Genomic DNA, 20,874 nt, shown 5'->3' with positions numbered 1-20,874 from the left:
CAGAAAAGATTTTCGGTGTCTCTCTGTTTTCGTTGAAATAGAGAAAGGGCGACCACTTCTTTCTGACATAATAATTGATGGTCTTAGTGGATGATACTGGTCATTTAATATTTTAGTTATTTTATTTATACAAAATTTCTCGTATAAAAGATCTACATCGTCAACATCATTTATATAGCGTTTAATGGATTTTTTAATATTTGAATTTATTTTGTTCCTTTCCACTGCTAAGCAATTGCCTCCCCAAGCTGTTATACAAAATGACAAAACACTTTCGATTACTGCTCTATAAAATAAAGAAGTCGGACAGAATACTAAGAATAAAGAGAAGAGCCGATAGATCGCTAAGTACTTTCCAACAAATCTAACAGACTCAGCTACCAATAGTTTACTGCCGGGTGTACAGAGGGATCAGAAGAAAAAAAATCTCGACTGCATCCGGGATCGATCTTCGTCCCTTTGCTTGTGAAGTGAGTGCTCTACCAACTGAGCTATCGGAACTCCTTCATAGAGAAAAGTATAGTCCCGTCTGAAAAGAGCATAATTTCGTGTATCCCCCCTATACTTCGGTTAAACTTGGCACCCACCGGCGCACGTTTTCTCTTTCTCATTAAACAGACTTTGTGAAGACTGCCAGCCAGGAGGTTACGGATGGTTAGACACTGACCATGTCGTATTGATTGATTGGTGATCCTATCGAGTGTTTTGTATGGGATACAACAGTCATAGGTTCACTGACTGTTTTTGTGCTATACATACTTGTCATAGGTTCACTGGCTGTTTTTGTGTGGTATATAACTTGTCAGAGATTCACTGACTGGTTTTGTGTGGTATATAACTTGTCATAGATTCACTGAATTTTTTTGTGTGGTCTATATAACTTGTCACCGGTATACTGACTGTTTTGCTGTTGTCTTTTTTAAAAATCTCACTATTCCACCTTTTTCATTTCTCTCACTCTTACTCTGTAATGGAGTCGTGTATTTCTCTCCTCCTCCTCCATCTTCTCTCCTTTCGTATTAGGTGCTCTCGGTGTTTTGTGTGCTATGGACATACATCAGCTACATTTACATTGACTGTTTATTTTAGTTTTGTCATATTCCTCTGCTATAAAGCCACCTTTTTTTCATATTTTCCCCCTCTTCCTCTTCCTCCCCTATCACTCTCTCTCTCTCTCTCTCTCTCTCTCTCTCTCTCTCTCTCTCTCTCTACACACACACACACACACAAACACACACACACATATATATATGTATCCTTGTGTGCGCATGCATGTGTGTTTGTGTATGAATATAATTGATTTGTATTTGTCACATGGTAGACTTTCTTTTTCTTTTACGTTGAACTAACATTATAGATCTCTCAAAGTCGCTCTTTCTGTCCTACCTCCTTCTCTCCCATTATTCTACAATAAAAGTAACGATTGGTTAATAACCCACACATCTCTCAATCAATATGCTGAATCTCGTAAAAAATAGTGAAAGTTGGGTTTTGTTTTGTTTTTGTTTTTTAAATAACACAATGTAGATTTTAGTTTGGATTTTGATGCCGAAAAATTACTTATTTTGTTGCTTGATTATTTTCAAATATGTGCACATCGAGGGAGAAGTTCTATATCACCTTTTCCTTTTTATTAAAAACAATAAATGGATAAACAAAAACAAAATAAAAATTAAAAAATTCCAAAATAAAAATAAAAACAATAAACAAAACAAACAAACAGAAAGTGAAGTCAAATACTAAAGACTTTAATTATTTCATTTATGGATTCTGTTTATTGAATCTCACAAGTTTTGAAAAAGGAAAATTGTAAGTTACGAAAAGTGAAAACTCATGTTTGGTAATAACAAGAAATGACGTGAGTAGAAAGTCCCGGAAGACACAATAGAGAATAAAAACTTGTGCGGTGATGGGGAGTTGAACCTGGGCAGGAGGTGACGTTACAATCGGGTCCTGAGTTCAACCGTAGCCATCGTTAACTTAAAGATAGTATGCGTTTGGCTAAGATACTCACAACATTGACATCCGGAAGTATAACGGACCAACACACGAGCCTCTGTGTAACCATGAACTTTTATAGTCTGGATAATGCAGTTTTGTGAGAATGACATAAATTATATGGATGGCTCAAAGCAATAACAAAGACCAGAGTGATGCCAACTTCATTCTCTCTATAGCCCGACACTGACCGAAAAATGACGTCAAAAGACAAGACTTTTGCCACAATAGAAAACAAATTGTGAGTTGTATTCAATAGATCAACCAATGGAATCACTTGTTTCCTTGAGCCTTAGTAACGACAACTCACTAGACGCTGCACAAAACTCAAGAAAACAAAACAAAATGCGAAACTATAAGTCCTTGTGGGTTCTAAGTGTCAGGCTATATGTTAACGATGGCTACGGTCCAACTTCCCATCGCAGCATACGTATTTATTCTTCTGGTACTTTTCTACTCACTTCATTTCTTGCTATTATAGAAAGAAAAAAAAAGAATAGCAATTAAAATTGTAAACAGCTTCAAATAATGTATTGAGCAACTTGAACTAAGGCAGTTTCATTCATCCTTATCCCATACGGTGTTTGCTTCGTACCCGAGAGGTACCGAGTTCGATCACCCGCCGCTGCGCTGTGTGGCCTTGAGCAAGTCACCTTGCCCTAGCTCATATTGCGGCGCTGTACTGCGTGCGGCTGACGTCTGGGTTAATTCCAGTCTTCTCTTTGACAAATTTATTTATTGCCTTCATTCATCCTTATGGAATGAATAAAAGGCAATTTGTTTTTTTTTAATTTATTTATTTCATAATTTTATCAGCCTCTCATCCCAAATTAAATACTAATCTTGAATATATTATTATGTTTGTTCCCGCCCTTATTGAAGCCGCTCGCTTAAATAGTGATCCATTGGTTTTCCTTGTAATGAGATTTCGTTGTACCACCATGCTCTTTATGCAACTTCAACTATGTACAGCTGCTTACGTATCCTTCATATTTCTATTATAATCTTGATATGTGATCAAAACGGTTTATCTGGCATAATGTCGGATCAATGTGTATATATTTACAGGTTGATAACCAATCTTGTTATGGGGCTCGTTGCTATAAAGGAAATACTCTCGAACCAACGCAAATTAGTGTCCATTACAAAATTATATAATTGCGTTCGGTTATCAGACCGTTAGATATGTGTACCTGAGTCAGAATGAAAAAAAAATTGAGTTTAATTTTAAAATTATCAAATTATAAATATCTATTTATTTATTGATGAATGAATGAATTACTTTATTTATTCATTCATTCATTTTTATTTATTCATTTATTTATTTATTGAAGTAAGGAAACAGCATTTTCTTTTCTAAACAAAGGCTTTGATTTTAATTAAAGATTTATAAATAAGGATTAACGTTAAATTTGAAGCACTAAATTACACCGCCATAATACCGCGTTAACATGATAAGTCACATATAGGATGATCTTAGAGCTTGATATGATCGTTACATTAATTCATAATAAGACACACTATTTATTTTATAATTGTTAGTTCGCATTTAATTCACGGGAATGGATAGTGGCTATGTGCCCGTATTTTTATATTCAGGTCTGACAACCGAACTCAATTTTGGGCTTGATTTAGCATTGTTTTAATGAACAATGATATTCTGCGTTGGTTTGAGAGTAGTTCCATTACATCAATGAGACCATCATAACAATTTAGGTTATCAGACCTGCAAGTAAGTGCACGTCGGATCGTGTCAAAATATTGAAATTCGATTTTTCCATGTTTGCTTAGGCAGATACGCTGTTAACATCTTACGTAAAGTATAAAACATTGCAATAGATCAAATAATATTAGGACTAGAAGCATCAAATACTTGCGAAACGTGTAGAATTAACATTTTTGTGTCATGAATATTCAACCTTATACACAGTATTATTCTGTTGACGAATTAGGAAGTTTTAACAAGATCCAAGCACAGTAGGCCTAAATGCGTGGCGATTCTTGTGGGTTGTCATTTTCTTTATTGAGAGGAACTTAGAACACAAAACAATTTTTTTAAAAAAGGGACGTGATTCTCTAAATAAATTTAAGGAAATGCATTTCACGAAAAACATTGAAGGAATCAATATCATTTCTGCTCAGGGGTGTTCCTTTTTATTTAAACATTTATGTAAAATTGATTTAGCATTACTAATATAACATAGCAGATAAATTACATGACAATAGTATGCATTCCGAGACTTTCATTCATCGTGTTTTGATGATAAAGGGGAAACCTGAAACGTCCACATTATCTACCTTTCTTCAATAAATTGAAGCTTACATTTCATTACTTATTATTATTCATTCCTTCGAACTTCAAGCAGCATGGCAGCATTTTCGTCGTGCATTCGAGACACCGACATAACCTATAACTTCGATAAAATCACGATGTTAAGAAAAAAAAAAAAAACCCAAAGATTCTTTCAATATAACTATCTAGATGTTCAACTACTTAAAATTATAATCAGGTACATGCAGACCTACCTATGACTTATTGACCCCAATAATAGGCCTCAACAGTCGTGACGTCACTTCCCCGTAATGACTCATGCATAGTAACTGAGTTACTGGTTCTAAACTATCGGAACAATGGCGGGCGCCCTAATGAAATACTTCTTCGATGGGCATAAAAGTGTACCCAGAGACTAAAAACATAAATCTGATCATGTTTTGACTTTTATACTTTCTGATCACACGACATGTGAAAAAGTTTTAGCCATCATAAAGAATAAAAAGTTTGTTTAGGGCCAAGCTGCTCGTTGCTGGGTGGACGTGACATCAGACTATTGAATTCTATTGACCTCTTACCTTTTAGCGGCCAAACTACACATCGGTCATTCTCGGCAAAAATTATGTCTTAGAAATTATTTTTTTTTAAAATAATAATTTTCAAACTTTGGAAATTGACATTTCAATAAGAATTGCAAGAGAAAATGGATCTACTCGTATTTAGATGAAAATTAATTCACATTTCCTAGAGCATGAAAAAAAAGAAACAAAACCTAAACAAACAAAATAAAAAAAAAAAAAAATCTCCCCCAAAAATTATTAAAACATCGAAAAACAAGATATAGCAAGCACAACCCCTTCCCCCACCACGCACACAAAACAACAAACAACAACAAAAATAAAAAGAACAGCGAAACAATAAGTACTTGATGGTGCCATTGATTTCTAACTAAAATGTAAAAATAAATAAAAATTAAAAACCGTTACACTCTTGATTTTTTAAAAATTATCAGAAAATGTTATCTTACATTCTCACACAACCATATATGTGACCAGTCGTCTCAAACGGAATTATGTCTGGGTGAACCCAAAAGCTAAACATTCAATGTTAAGCTAGAAATAGAACAGTTGAGCGAAAAATAAAATATAATTTACAGATAAAAGTGTGTTCTGTTTCTCAAACAGTAAAAAAACACAACTTAAATCTCATAATACTAGTCATTTTGACATAAACATTAATTTTCATTATCGAGTTCACACCGACATAATACCCAATCGACACTGATGGTCACATTGGATATATTTCATACGGATATAATATTATTAAAAGCCGACGTTTACATATACGCAGGTCTGACATCCAAACCCACGTATGGGCCTAGCAGCTAATTTAACATTGGACAATATTTTTGGGTAATTTTTTGAGATTTTCATTACAAAAATGAGCCCATAAGGAATTGGGTTATCAGAACTTCAAATAAGTGCACGTCGTTAAAAGCTATCGACTAAAATCTAAATATTTTGCTATTTATTGTAGGAATTTGGCGCTCCGCATGGTCCGGCAATACATTTCCGTGCTTTCTCTACATTGTAATGGGTGGACAATGGTTTTCGACCACACAACACGTTGCCATCTAACCCAGAGCTGAATATGCCTTTCTGGAGAACTGGAATAGTGAAAAATATTGAAATGAAGTTAATCTTAGTTATGACACCAAACCAATTAGTTTTGAAACTAATCTTTCAAATCATATTTCATCATAATAGTATCGTTTTTATCAAATAAAATAGCTGTTATATGAAACATTGAGCGAGACTCTCGCTATTACTATAGTTTAAAGCGCTTTACAAGAGGTCTAAGGGCTAACCCACACCGGAGACTGACTCCGACGACCCGGCACTGCTGTCCTCTTCCGTCTTTCTGATAAAGAAGTCGGGCACGGACAAAATACTAAAAATAAAGAAAAGACCCGCTAGACCTACACACACCAAGCTCGAAAAAAAAAAAAACGGCAGAGGACGTCGGGTGCTTGGTATAGGAAAGTCAAGCGGCTCTTCTCTTTATTCTTAGTATTTTGTCTCTGCTCGACGTCTATATCCGGAAGACGTCAGTGCCGGGTCGTCGGAGTCAGTCTCCGGTGTTGGGTTAGCCCTAAGACAATAAGTCAACAACAATTCTAAACATAGATGAAGAGACGTGAAATCTGTAAGGTACTATTACCATTTTTGTTTTACACTCAACATTGTTACCGGTCAGGTACTCATTTTACTCTTGAGTACGGTTAGAGAATGCGAGTAAAGAGTCTTATCCAAAGACTCAGCTTTGCACTGTCCACAACAAGACTCAAATCAGAGACTTATAGGTTACAAAGCGAGCGCCATACCACATGACGACAAAGCAACACAAGATTGCACAGTGTTCTACAAGGAGCAGTAACAGCGATGCAACTCTGGCTTTTACAATAATTCAAGTTCATCGCGATAGAAGGAACAAAATTGACGTCAATCTGTTATTTTTTATAGATAGTATGAAGTTGACGTCACTCAGGTCTTTGTTATTGGTGGATGATATGAGTTTTTTTATAAAAACCAAACGCATAGCATCAATAAATAAATGCTCTCTGGCTGAAAACAAAAAAACATAAAACGATCGATTTACATAGATATCTCTCTCTCTCTCTCTCTCTCTCTCTCTCTCTCTCTCTCTCTCTCTCTCTCTCTCTCTCCTTCCTTCCCTCCTCTTCTTCTGTCTATTTGACAGTAACTCTATCATTGAATCTTTCAGACGTAAAATAAACTTGAAGTTTATACTTACAATTGAACTATGCACGTGGAGTTAAGATTCCGATATTTAGAAGTTAAAAAAACCCCGAGCAATAACTCAACAGAATAGAAATCGTGACCATTCGAGTTAATAAGCAACTTGCTTTGTCACTTCATCATCTTCGTCGATAAGGCGAGTAGTGGTTCTGTTTGAAGTTTCGTTTCCTCTTTTCCCGCCCGTATACTTATTTGCAAGTCTGATAACCCATACTCTCACACCAACAACGCAAACAATTTTGTCCATTACAACAATGTTAAATCAGGCCATAATTACGTTCGGTTATCAGACCTGAAAAATGTACACGTTGTCTTTTCCCCGTTTTTGAAAGGAATCATCTTTATGGAAATTTAACTGATCACCTATAATCATTTTGAGACAAATTTTAATGATAAACTCTATCTAGTTGAAATGTTAGCTTTACTTAATGAGAGAGCTTTATAGATTTAACTTTCTAATGTGAGTAAATTATAAGTCCATACCTTTGGCTTCACCAACGAGAACAGGACACATTCCTACCAACAAGCTGGGTTCTGGAATACCAGAAGGTTTGTAATTATTGACAATTACTGCCAAGCCCTGAAATAAGAGAGGAAAAGTATGCGCATTAATGATTATTGAAGGGGTGATATTGTATCTAAATATCCCTTAACCCCTACACCAATAGCATTCAATAGTCTGATGTCACGTCCGCCCAGCAACGAGCAGCTTAGTTCTAAACAAAGAAAATCGGTACTTTATATTCTTCATGCTGGCTAGAACTGTTTCACATGTCATGTGATCAGAATGTATGCAAGTCAAAACATGGTCAAATTTATAAAGTTTTTCTCCTCTGGATACACTTTATGCTTGTTGGTGAATTACTTCATAAGTGCGTCCGCCATTGTTCCGATAGTTTAGAACCAGTTACTAAGTTACTATGCGTCATTACGAGGGATGTGACGTCACGACTGTTGAACACTATTATCTCTCCTCTCCATACGTATTCAAAAATACATCAGAGAGCAGAAAACCAACCTTTTTAGGTCTAATGCCGATTCTTAGTTCAGGGAATACCAAATGCCCTCCCTCCTCAGTGTCACTCAGCTGGGATAGATAGAAGGAAAAACATATCATTAGGCCAATATTTTTTTTTTTAAATTGAGCTTTTATATAGAGCAATATCCACTAAACGTGCTCAAAGCGCTTTACAAGGGGTCCCTGGCCAACAGCAACATTTATCATGTAGGACGAGACATGACGCCTGTTAGGCAATATTACAATTTTTTCGGACAGAGACAACGGCCAGGTATTCATTTTACACCTGAGTACAGTAGGAGAATGTGAGTAAAAAGCCTTCTCGAAGGACTCAACTATGTCTCCGAGCGAGGCTCGAACCCAGGACCTTCCGATCCGAAAGCGAGTGTCATACCACTAGACCACATAGCCGCAAGATGATATAATGTATTTACATTTTCAACCATGACGTAGGTCATCACTGTCGACACCAATACTTTTACTAACTTTATTTTCAAATTTTTCCCTATGGATTTGTCTTTCCAGATATTATTTAGAGAGGTCATATTTACATCTACCAATGTTATTTAATAACCGTGAAATAACCGTGAAGTGCCATGTTAAAGACTTTTTGATGAGTTAGCGGTTATCTTAATCTATCAACATATTATGTAGCCAGAAATTTTAATGAGAAAATTGTCTGGTATTCTATGACTGTTGTGTGGATCATATTCTAATGAATAATCATGAATTACTTACAAATAGGTGGAATGTTGTTAGTCTAGCTCCCTGGTCAAGGCTCATATAAGCAGGGTGATATACCTGTGAATGATTACACAAATAAGATTAGATGTGACCCGTTGCATCAATATGGTGTTATGCAAGGGTGAACCAGGTATTAAAGTGATACTAATGTGCTAGAAGCTTTGGACAGTAAAAAGTAAAATATAAAAATGAATATAACAGCTTTAAAAAAAAAAAGAACAAAATACCAAACACGGAACGTTTCGGGCTCAAAGCACTTCTTCAGCCAACAACAGAAAACAGTAAAAACATAAATAAATAACTAAAAAACTAGATCGACGATTAATCATATAAGCTGTCTTCAATGGCTCATTGTCTCACAGCCGACGTGGACTTATTTGAAGGTCTGATAACCTAACTCATTATGGGCTCATTGTTGTAATGGAAATCTTTTTAAAACATGAAGCAAAATATTGTCCATTAAAACAATGTTAAACTAGGCCCATGATTGCTTTCGGGTGTCAGACCTGAATATATGTAAACGTCGCTCACTGCCCATTTAAAAACTTTTTTCCCTAGTATAATGACCAATGAAAAATAAGTTAGGTAAGATTATTTTTTTCATTTAAGAGATGACGTCATTGAAATAAGTGTTCTTTTACGTAGAAGGTCGCGAAAATTTAATCCAGTCTGAATTGTGTATTGTTTATTTAGATACAAATTGTTGATAAGTTTATATTTGCGCCTTTCTTTTCTTTTTATAAAGTTCATTTTATCCTATTTCCGCTCATTCAACAGATCACTTTTCACAGGTCTGATAACCCAGTTGGCATGGTCTTGTTGTCGTAATTGAAATTCTCTAAAACCAACACAAAATAGTGTCCATTACAATAATATTAAAACAGGCCCATAATTGCGGCTGGATATCAGACCTACAAAATATGTTCACTTCGAACAGTGCCTCATAGCAAGGGTTTGTTTTATCATTGTTGTAATTTGAGTAAATTTTGCACTGGTTTGAGAGTATCAGACAGAAAAATCGCCTAAAATTAAAGTATTGATACACAACACCAGCAGACCGGAAGTGACAGTGAGAGATTTTTTGAGGAGATCAACATGGCGGATCATATGATCAGAATGCTTTTTAGTAAACGATCGAACGCATCCAGTGAAGTGAGTTCTTGAGTAAGGTGTATGAAATGTACTAATGAATTGCCAAAACTTCGTTGTGCACTTTTATCGGCTCTTAAACAGTGAACCAACCTACTTTGGAACAGCATGCATGTATTTAAAAATTTCACCAGAAAACTCGCCCTTCAAATATCGATTGATTTAAATGACCTTCGTCTTGGCAAAAACTCTCAAACATGGGACTTCGCGAAGTCCGAAGTTTGAGAGTTTTTGCCAAGATGAAGATCATTTCAATCGATCAATATTTGAAGAACAAGTTTTCTGGCCAAATTGTTAAATACTTGTTTTTCCAGAGTAGAACAGTAAACTGGTTTTTAAAAAATCCAAACTTAATCGAATCTTTTCAAATTATGATGTTTTATTTATATTGGCATTTTCGTTCTGGGTGGGGTTCCTGACCTCTCGTAGTGGGCAGGGAGGTACTTTCTGTGTCTTCTATCCCCCTATATCTGTTTTCCAATTGTTATCTGTCTTTGTCTTGCAACGAGGTTGCTTAGTTTTGACCCTGGCCAGAGTCTTTGGCTGGGAGGGAAACAGTCAAATGTATAGTTATAGTTTTTGGAGATGATATTTTTTCTTTGTAAATCATCTCTCTGTTATGTACAGTATTTTTTTTTCTTTTGAACAAATGATTTGTAAACATTGAGTGTATTCCTCTTAGTGGGGGGATTTGCTTTTGTCAGGATGAGCCTTGGGTGATCTCAAACTATGCACAATGATAATATGCTCTTGGAATCTACATTTGTTCCCTATTTGAACCATACTTCTTTGTCTTACTTTGTCTGTGTGCTTTCAACTGTATAGTTATAACCTTTACAACTATCCCATTTCCTTCCTTTTTACTGATGCTGAAATGAACTAAATGTGTCGCAAGTGCCATAAAACCCTTTTAAAACAAAACAAAAGCAGCATTGTCGTTGTCTAACTGCCGACACATAAGATCTTTTATATCACACAATAACCATTATATGTAAACAAATTCAATTTACCTGCCCTACCAATCCTTTGAAAATAGATAAAAATAGTCCTCCAGAGCCACAAGGCCCATTGAGACAACATTTATCCCGGTGTCTATTGTGTTACCCGGCAATAGCAATAGGATTCAATAGTCTGATGTCACGTCCGCTCAGCAACGAGCAGCTTGGTTCTAAACAAAGAAAATCGATACTTTTTATTTCTTCATGCTGGTTAGAACTTTTTCACATCAGGTGATCAGAATGCAAAAAAGTCAAAACAAGATCAGATTTATAATGTTTTTCTCCTATGGTTACACTTTTATGCTCGTCGAATAAGTATTTCATAAGGGCGTCCGCCATTGTTCCGATAGTTTAGAACCTGTTACTAAGTTACTTTGCGTCATTACGAGAGAAGTGACGTCACACTGCTGAAGCCTATTGCTCTCGTGCACTTCGGATAAGATTCCATTTTCGCCACATACTCTCCGGCTACCCAGTCAGTATTGGGTGGACATACGGATCAGAAAAAAAGTCGGCTTCTTGTAATGAATGATTGAATATGACCGCCCTGTCTCATTGGACGCTTTCCGTGAATGTGTGTGTTACTTAGAGTTTGTCAGTCTGTTTCTAGTATCCAGTTAGTAATCTAAATTTTTTTCCATAAACTCTGTCCAGTGGAAGTGTTCTTAGCTTTTGAATGTCATTATGTGTGTTACTGAGGCAATTGAGGCAACTGAGGCAACATCATACTGAGGCAATTGGATGTTTCCTTGTGTTGTTGAAATCAGTTCTTCGGGTGTTGTTTCTAACTATATTTGATTTTTTTTGAGATCTTGATTCAATGTTGTTGGAAGTGAAGTTGGTGTACGTCCTCGGTAATTGGCTTATTGTTTGAAGTAATCATCCATCGAGGTTTGTGCTGGAATATTTTCATCTCGTCGGAGCACGTTTCCGAACACAATCCATCTTTGTTTCTTTATTCGCGTACAGATTGGTTGTACTCTACATCTGTCATCGCTTTACCACTGAGCTATACGAACCCCTTCCCCCTCCCCCTCCCGCAGTAAACCTCTAAAACCCTCTCTAATATCCAATTTGCTATTTATGTCTATCTTAAGAACAAAGCACGAGAAGCAACTATATCTATAGGAGTCCAAAATGAGAAAGAAGAAATATTGCCCATGAGTTCGAACAGAGAGAAGATATCCTCAGTGATTTTGCCAAATGGACTAACACACCAGTCTGCGAATTCAACATCTGACAGTGAGTTATAATATTTCATATAGATGCAACGAAATTGACGTCACTCAGTTCTTTGTTTTTGTTTTCAGCCAGACAGTTTTATAAGCTTTTCTCACTATTTTCTATCAATCAGAGTATAAACGTAAAAGGTTGCACACATTATTGTGTGTTGGTAAGTTATACCTGGCTGGCGGATGCTGTGAGCAAATAAACTAAACGCACAGCATCTATTGACTGAACAGTTCCATATTTCGACTTTTGTAGGAAAAAAATACAAATATTTTAAAGCGCAGTTTGTGGCTTAATGATTAACAGTGACCGGAAAGTTCTAGCCACACCATTTTATCCTTGGGTAATGCATTTACAATTATTATCTTACAGGGTTTAGGTCCAGCTATTGGCAATGTCGAATGTTGAAATGAAACCAGAAGAATCATACTTTGAGCTTTTTAAGAAATTAAGGACAGAAAAATCAGGGATCTCTTATATCGCTCTAAGTCTAAGTATAGCCCTATAGCGCTCTAAGCGGGGTACTGGATCTGGTAGATCTGATGGAAAGTACTTTGTGGGAGTTTCGCGTTCTATTCAAAGGGAATCAAACAATTGCTATTGTCCGTTTCAATAGGGATAAACTCCCGCTTTTTGGGCTGAATACTGTGTGAAATGGGAATTTGGTTCCGTTAAAATAAATGAAATACTGTGAAATATGTTGAGCCCAGGACCTTCTGATTCGAAGATGATTGTCATTCTACGACACAAGACCACATAGCAGCAGCACCAAGCGAGAAGTAACAACGACGAGAGTATCGGGATTTCAGCGTAAAGGCGAGGCCGCTTTGTTTGGAGACTTGTACTTTGTGAAATAGGATTTCGGTTTCGTTAAATTAAATAAATAAAGTAATGTGAAATATGTTGAGCACAGTCAAAAAGTAAAAATGCGCGATTGAAACGAAATATCTCCTTTTTTTCTTGTTAATCACCAGGTACCTCATCAAACAAGAAGGAATCTATCACTTCCTCCAGAGATTAACCCCTTCCTTACCACCTATAGGAAAATCGTCACATTCGTTACGATGCAGGCAACATTTTTCTTATTCTGATTTCATTTTTGTACATCATAATATTTGAACAAAAATGTTTGCAATAGTTAAAGAATATTAACACTGTGATGAAGAGCTCGTTTAGCAAAGAAAGAAATATGTATAGCAAGAACTGACAGCTTTTGTGTTTGAGGTTGGGTGTGAGGTTTGGGGGAAAATCCGGAAAATGGCCGGTAAGGAGAGAGGTAAGGCAAAGATTCATTGAATCGATACATAATTTCAACCAAATCACGTCTATCGTGATGTTGTTTATCAGATCAACTTTTACCTATGTAGGTACTTCTAGCAACTATTGGCAATGACAACCGTGTTTATGTTTATGGAAATGCTTAATTAAATATTAAAGAAGTGGTATGATATATTCGCAATATCTTGTTCGTTTTTTCCTCTCTATTCTCTCATGAGAACCAGACGCAACCTTAACTAACTCAATCCTAGAGATTTTTGCTTTTCAAAATTGGAAAAGAAATGTATTAAAAATAAGCATATACATAAATAGTTTTATTCAACTACCATTAACATGCAAAAAACCCTAAAAACATTAGCTTTGATACAACGCCTATAATTTGTCTCAGAAAAATGTAATAAATAGGCATGGGGTAAAAGTAACCCGGGTAAACTACGGATATAGTCGGTGTTAGAGTTGGGTGAGTTAACAAGACCACTACTGACCTGCTTATTTGAAAATTTGAAAATTCTTAATTTTTAGGAGATAAAAATTGAAGTGGCTATAGTTAACATTAAAAATCAACAATTTTCCCTCACACGGATTAAAGTTATCCTCAGTGTTTGAAACCACTTTTTTTGGAGTGGTGGATAGCTTAGTCAGTGGAGCCAGGCTCTCCCCTGCCAGGTGGAGTTGTAGTACCAGTAAGGTCGCACGGGTTTGAGCGTACCCATCGTAAAGTTATAGCCTGACACTGACCAAAAAATGACGACAAAATGCCAGTCTTTTGCCACAAAATGAAACAGATCGTGAGTTGTATTCAATAGTTCAACCAATGGACTCAATTGTTTCCATGAGCTCTACTAACGACAACTCACTAGGCGCTACACAAACCTAAAAAAAATGACGCCAAACTGCCAGTCCTAGAGGGTTCTTGTGTCAGGCTCTATGTTAACGATGGCTACGGTTTGAGCCCCCATCGACGCGAAATTTTTATTCTCTGTTGTCTTCGGACACTTTCAAACTCACTTCATTTCTTGTTGTTATCAACATAAGTGCCTGCTCCACTTACTTTTCTGAATTAATATCCAGGCCAAGAACAACACTTAACCCTCTCCTTAGCAACTACAGGAAAATCGTCACATTCGATACGATGCAACTAACATTTTTCTTTTTCAGATTTGTTGTGTAAATCACAAAATTTGGAGAAAAATATTTGCTCTAGCAATAAGAAATTGAAGCTGTTTTGTAAAGCTTTTTTTCTGCACAAAATTATGAATAGTATGTTGTTTTTGCTTCTGAGTTAAAGTGTAAAGAAATCAATTTTTGTGCTGAATAGCTATGATATTTTGGAAAAATCCTGAAAATGTTCGTTAAGGAGAGAGTAACAAATAGAATGAACCAGGCCGTCCGTGAGACTATTTCAATGGGGTTTTTTTCACGAGAGGGACAATTATGACTGTAACCGAAGATGATATGCAGTAATTTTACTCCTCTTCTAAGAACTCCAAGTTGCGGCTCTTAAAAACGAGAATGGAACCGGGGACCTACTGATCCGAAGGTGAGCACAAAAAGGAAGTAATCAAATGGGCAAACCTTGTGGGAGTCTCTGTGCGGGGTGTAGGTCCCTCCTGGTCCAAAGTCGATGATCTGTGGGGCAAAAAAATGAAATGATCCCAATGCGGTCAGACTATAAAAATGTTCAGTTCTTCATCGGGTTTATAATAATAATAATAATAATAATAATCTTTATTGTCCAAATTAAAGGCAATTCATGTGAGGTAAACAATGCTCAGTTTGGTTCATGGTATGAACATCAACACATTTACAAATACAGACACAGCCATACACTAACATACACGCTTGTACATTGTTTCTACACATGTATACAAAAGAAATGAGCGTACATACAAACACATATACATACATACATACATACATGCAGACATACATACAAACCAGCATATCATCGTATATGCATGCCTTCATACATACATACATACATACATACATACATACATACATACATACATACATACATACATACATACATACATACATATATACAGGCACACAGACAGACAGATAGAACGATACGATATATTTGCTGGGACAGCAGATAACCATATTATAAATATAGTGTCTTATATTAAGAAGAATATGGCAATGATTGTGATGATGATGATGATGATGATGATGATGATGATGATGATGATGATGATAACGACGGCGGCAATGTCGATGATGATGATTCACGACACTGCTTCTCGTTATTTTCATTGGTTGTCTCATTTTTCCACAAAAGATTTGTTAATTAATTTTATGGCGGTTGGAATGAAGGTTGTCTTATGTCGATTTGTCCTACATTTTGCTTCTAGATACCGTCTTCCGGAGCGCAGAAGTTGGAATTTTTCGCTCAGCGGATGCCTCTTTTCGTTGATAATGTTAAAAGATTTCTTCTCAACTGCATTAATAAAAGTTGTGTCAAGGCTTCTAAGGTCGGTGTTAATTATTTTTGAAGCCTCTCTGAGGGTTCTATGTAGTTTGGATTTTTCTTTTGTTCCACAGCTTCCATACCACATTGTGATGCCAAACGAAACGATACTCAATATTAATGACTTGTAGATTTGTATCATGGTCTTTCTGTTCACATTGAAAGACCTTAATTTTCTGAGTATATACAAGCGCTGGTTACATTTTTTGATGACATTTTTGGTGTGCGATTCAAATCTTAGACTGTTATCTATAATTACACCAAGGTATTTAAAGTCTCGATTGAGAAATAAATTCATCGTTAAATCAAAAACAAACCAAAAAAAAAATAAAATAATTGTGGTATATGTTATATTATTGCTGAATTCGAAAAATAATTGATAAGAAAAAAAAACTAGACCAAAAAACAACAACAAAAAACAAACAAAACGACCGATATGTAAGAGGAAGAACAAATTAGTGGAGAATTGTTAAGAACACGAACTTAACTTGAACTTACATGCACGGGTTCACCGAGACTGAGTTTGCCTTTCCTCTGCCTGATACCAAGCCCCGTGACGTAGCCCACACGTAAGGAGATGTCCTTTATGCTGGGGTTGACAAAATCCATGATGGTGCGGCTGGAATAATAAAGATACAATGGAGTTGACGTCACTCAGTTCTTTGTTGTTGTTTTCTTTTGTCATCCGCGTTTATGAGTAATTCTCACTAAACTGTATTAACCAGACTATAAACGTTTATGGTTACACATAGTTTTGTGTGTTGGTCCGTTATACTTCCGGATGATAATGTTGTGATTTTCTAAGCCAAGCGCATACTAGACGTCTATCTATAAAAGTTCATGGTTGCACATAGTTTTGTGTGTTGGTCAGTTTTACTTCAGGATTGTAATATTGTGAGTTTCTTAGCCAAGCGCACACTATCTATTGAAGACATTCTTTCGACTCATTTCAAAACGCACGTCGTCTGTGTTACGTAAAAATCACAAGAACATCCGAATTCTTGAACTCGAAGGAGCGAGATTGACGTCACTCTCATCTTTGTTGTTATCTTTAGATAGCCATTTTGGTGATTAGCTCTCACTAAATTATATCAATCAGACAAAACATATAGTTGTTAGTACTTCGTTCTATCTATTTTTAGTTACTTACAATTTGCTTTGCCACAATTGTCCGCTCTGGCCCCCGGGTAAAGTTCCCTCATTGAACATCTGTGATGGGCAGGAAGATTCAGAAGAAAAAAATAATAGATGGATGCCAGCATTCATACGACAGTTTCTCATGTTATAGTTTTAATTTTATCTATATTATTGATGATAATCGACGAACACTTACTTGCACGTCTGATAACCCAATTCCTTATGGGCTCATTGTTGTAATGGAAATCTCAAAAAATGACGCAAAATATTGTCCATTACAACAATGTTAAACTAGGCCCATGTGGGTTCGGATGCCAGACCTGCATATATGTACACGTTGATACACGTCGATTATAATAGAATCACTAAATTTTTAGATTGTAATTATGGAATATTTATCTTGATAAACAAAACTTTAGTTTCTCTCAGTTGTAAAAAAGGATATTAAATTAATATAATTACTGTGGATATAATATACAGATTTACAAATTATGAAATACGTTCGTCAGATAATATTATGTCCCCCCGACAACGTGTACTTATTTGCAGGTCTGATAACCAAAAATTGTTATGGGCTTATTATTGTAATGGAAATTCTCTCAAACCAACGCAAAATAGTGTCCATTACAACAATGTTAAATCAGGCCCCCATAATTGTGTCCGGCTATCAGACCTGCAAATATGTGCATGTCGTCCCCAGATAATAGATGTATCCGTTGCTTTTAAAATTTACTTTTTGAAAACTAAAGTTAGATTAACCCTCTCCTTACCACCTACAGCAAAATCGTCACATTTGTTACGACACAATATACATTTTTTCTTATTCAGAGTATGTTGTACATCACAAACTTTGAAGAATGGTCTATATTTAATTAATAAGAATACAAAGTTGTTTTGTAGAGAGCTTGCTTGAGTTTAAACAATCCATTTTTCTACTGGGTAAGCCTGCGATTTTGGGAAAATTCTGGAAATGATCAGTAAGGAGAAAGTTAATCCTCCCGGTGTGTAATGTGATCCGCAATCAAAAGGGCTGAGGTTCAATTCCTAGTCAGGTAGGACGATTTTCGTGAATTGCTAAAAATGGAGCTTTTAAAAAATGGAGCTTTTATTCTGTGCAATATCCACTAAATGTGCTCAAAGCGCTTTACAAGGGGTTCCTGTCCAACAGCAACATTTAACATTTAGGACGGGACATGGCGGTTTGAGACGATGTTACATTTTTTTTTCGAACAGAGACAACGCTGGTAACGGCCAGGTACTCATTTTGCACCTGAGTACGGTGAGAGAATGTGAGTAAAGAGCCTTCTCCAAGGACTCAACTATGCGCCGAGCGAGGCTCGAACCCAGGACCTTACGATCCGAAAGCGAGTGTCATACCACAAGACCACATAGCCGCAGTAAATGTCTCACTTACCCTTTCATGGGCGGTGTCGATTAGAGTCGCTATCTTGTCCTTTCCTAAAAAGTCATGAATGATTGTGATGAACGGATGGGTGTTGACAATCTCTTCACGGTATCTCCAATAGGGTGTTTTGTGACTGAATTTGTATCTGCATCTCGGTGATAGGGGCGGGTTGATCTGTGAAACATCAAAAAAGAAAAAAAACAACAAATGAGCTTTTATATAGAGCAACATCCACTAAACGTGCTCAAAGCGCTTTACAAGGGGTCCCTGGCCAACAGCAACATTTAACACGTAGGACGGGACATGACGTCTGTTAGGCGATATTACAATTTTTTCGGACAGAGACAACGTGGTTAAGGGACAGGTACTCATTTTACACCTGAGTACGGTGAGATAATGTGAGTAAAGAGTCTTCTCCAAGGACTCAACTATGCGCCGAACGAGGCTTGAACCCAGGACCTTCCGATCCGAAAGCGAGTGTCATACCACATAGCCGCACATAATAAATATCATGTTCTATGAAAATGGCTGTCTCTCTCTCTCTCACTCAGTGTTATTTCAATGATCGTGGGGCGAGATTGCCGAGTGGTTAAGGCATTGCACTGTGACCCTGAAGGCATTGGGTTCGAGCCCTACCTCAAACACGTTTTTTATATTCCTTTGGCAAGATTATTAATCCTAGACATGCTGACTTTGGTCATCATGGGTGATAATCCTGTTGACACCAGACTTTTGATGGATTATCTACTCGTAAATCTCCTCTTCCTGGAATCGCATGTTTTGCTTACATTTGCCTTCACCATATATCGCCTGATTATCTTGAATACCTTGTCGGGGAATAAAAACCAACTCGATCTCTGAGATCCGGCAGTTCTTCGCTAATGGAGAAAGACATCCCAAGAACAATGTTTGCTGGGCGTGGTTTTGCATTTTCGGCTCCAATCGTATGGAATTCTTTACCACCTAAAACCAGACAATGTGAAAGTCAACCAGTCTTCAAACGGCATCTAAAAACCGATCTTTTCTATTCTGCTTATCATGATTCTATGTGAACTTAGAACAAGATATGTGTGTGACTGTTGTAGTGATTTTGTAGTCGAGTGAATGAACATGTGTGATAATAAAATAAACTATTGTAAAGCACCTCTGAGCACTATTTGTCGATACTGGCGCTATATCAAATAATAATAGTAATAATAATAATAATAATAATAATAATAATAATAATAATAATAATTATAATAATAATAATAATAATAATAATAACAATAATATAATAATGCCTTGGTGACGGTATCTTAAAAATACTAACGAAAGAGTGATAATGGAGAGGCTTCGGATGAGAATAATAAAGAAATGGGTGTTTCGGGTACAAACCCTTCGTCATCACAATAATAAACAAATTTACGTGGAAGACAAATAAAATAAAATACAATATAACAGACGATACAAATTGACTTTTAATTTATTTGTATTCCACGTTAATTTATGTATTGTTGTGCTGACGAAGAATTTGTACCCGAAACGTCCATGTCTGTAGGTATTGCTCCTACCAGAAGCCTCTCCATTTTCACTCTTTTATTAGTATTTTCACGATCCCAGGCTTCAGGCATGCCCCCACCGTTCTCTCCTTGACGGTATCATACAATGTCGGGCGGAAGGCAGCAGTTAAAAAACATAATTGAGCTTTTATTTAGCGCAATATCCACTAAACGTGCTCAAAGCGCTTTAAAAGGTGTCCCTGTCCAACAGCAACATTTAACAGGTAGGACGGGACATGACTTTAGGCGATATTACATTTTTTTCGGACAGAGACAACACTGTTATACCACTAGACCGCATAGCCGCTTTTAAAGCAATGGATATCATATTCAAGCAATTAATTATGATAAATAATTGAAGGTTGGTTTTCCAAAACTCCTCAAGTCCATTTTTCTACTTTTTGAGACTTTCCATCCATGAGATAAATTGAAATGTAAATTATATTATTTTAAGAAACAAATTTCACAAGAATTCCCTTAGATTTGTGTGAATTTAAAGTTACAAGGTGATAGAATAATAGACCGAATGAGAAAATGTAGGGGAAATAATCCTCAAAATCTCAAAATGGGAAAAACCGAGTTAGGGAGTTTTTGAAAAAAAAAAGGAAAAGAAAAAAGGTGGAGCATTTATATAACGCAATATCCTCTAAACGTGCTCAAAGCGCTTTAAAAGGGGTCCATACCCAACAGCAACTCGTAACATATATAACGAGACATGACGCCTGCTAGGCGATGTAACATTTTTCCGACAGAGACAAAACTGTTAACGGCCAGGTATTCGTGTTACACCTCAGTACGATCGGTGAGAGAAT

General features: G+C 36.3%; 1 protein-coding gene and 1 long non-coding RNA gene across 3 annotated transcripts in view; one reads left to right on the top strand and one right to left on the bottom strand.

The window, feature by feature from the left end:
• Window positions 1-1,752: 1,752 nt before the first annotated feature.
• Window positions 1,753-20,874, bottom strand: part of LOC144967371 (prolyl 4-hydroxylase subunit alpha-1-like) — a 36,692-nt gene continuing 17,570 nt past the window's right edge. For both annotated transcript variants that reach the window (XM_078904490.1, XM_078904491.1), the window contains 8 exons: window positions 18,531-18,695; window positions 17,130-17,188; window positions 16,478-16,598; window positions 15,082-15,135; window positions 8,846-8,908; window positions 8,108-8,176; window positions 7,573-7,669; window positions 1,753-5,936 (listed from right to left, as the gene is read on the bottom strand). In XM_078904490.1, the coding sequence (XP_078760616.1) occupies window positions 5,794-5,936; window positions 7,573-7,669; window positions 8,108-8,176; window positions 8,846-8,908; window positions 15,082-15,135; window positions 16,478-16,598; window positions 17,130-17,188; window positions 18,531-18,695 (771 nt within the window). In that variant the 3' untranslated portion in view covers window positions 1,753-5,793. The remainder of the gene's footprint in view (window positions 5,937-7,572; window positions 7,670-8,107; window positions 8,177-8,845; window positions 8,909-15,081; window positions 15,136-16,477; window positions 16,599-17,129; window positions 17,189-18,530; window positions 18,696-20,874) is intronic.
• LOC144969500 (uncharacterized) lies at window positions 9,855-13,702 on the top strand. Its single transcript, XR_013644760.1, has 3 exons — window positions 9,855-10,003; window positions 12,096-12,240; window positions 13,203-13,702. It is a non-coding gene; the product is annotated as an uncharacterized LOC144969500 (long non-coding RNA).

The sequence above is a fragment of the Berghia stephanieae genome, chromosome 3 (genome assembly GCF_034508935.2).
Source record: "Berghia stephanieae isolate SIO BIC M18660-M18661 chromosome 3, UCSD_Bste_1.3, whole genome shotgun sequence".
Lineage (NCBI taxonomy): Eukaryota > Metazoa > Mollusca > Gastropoda > Nudibranchia > Aeolidiidae > Berghia > Berghia stephanieae.
The sequence above is the reverse complement of the archived record's forward strand: the minus strand, read 5'-3'. Positions and strand labels throughout refer to the sequence as shown.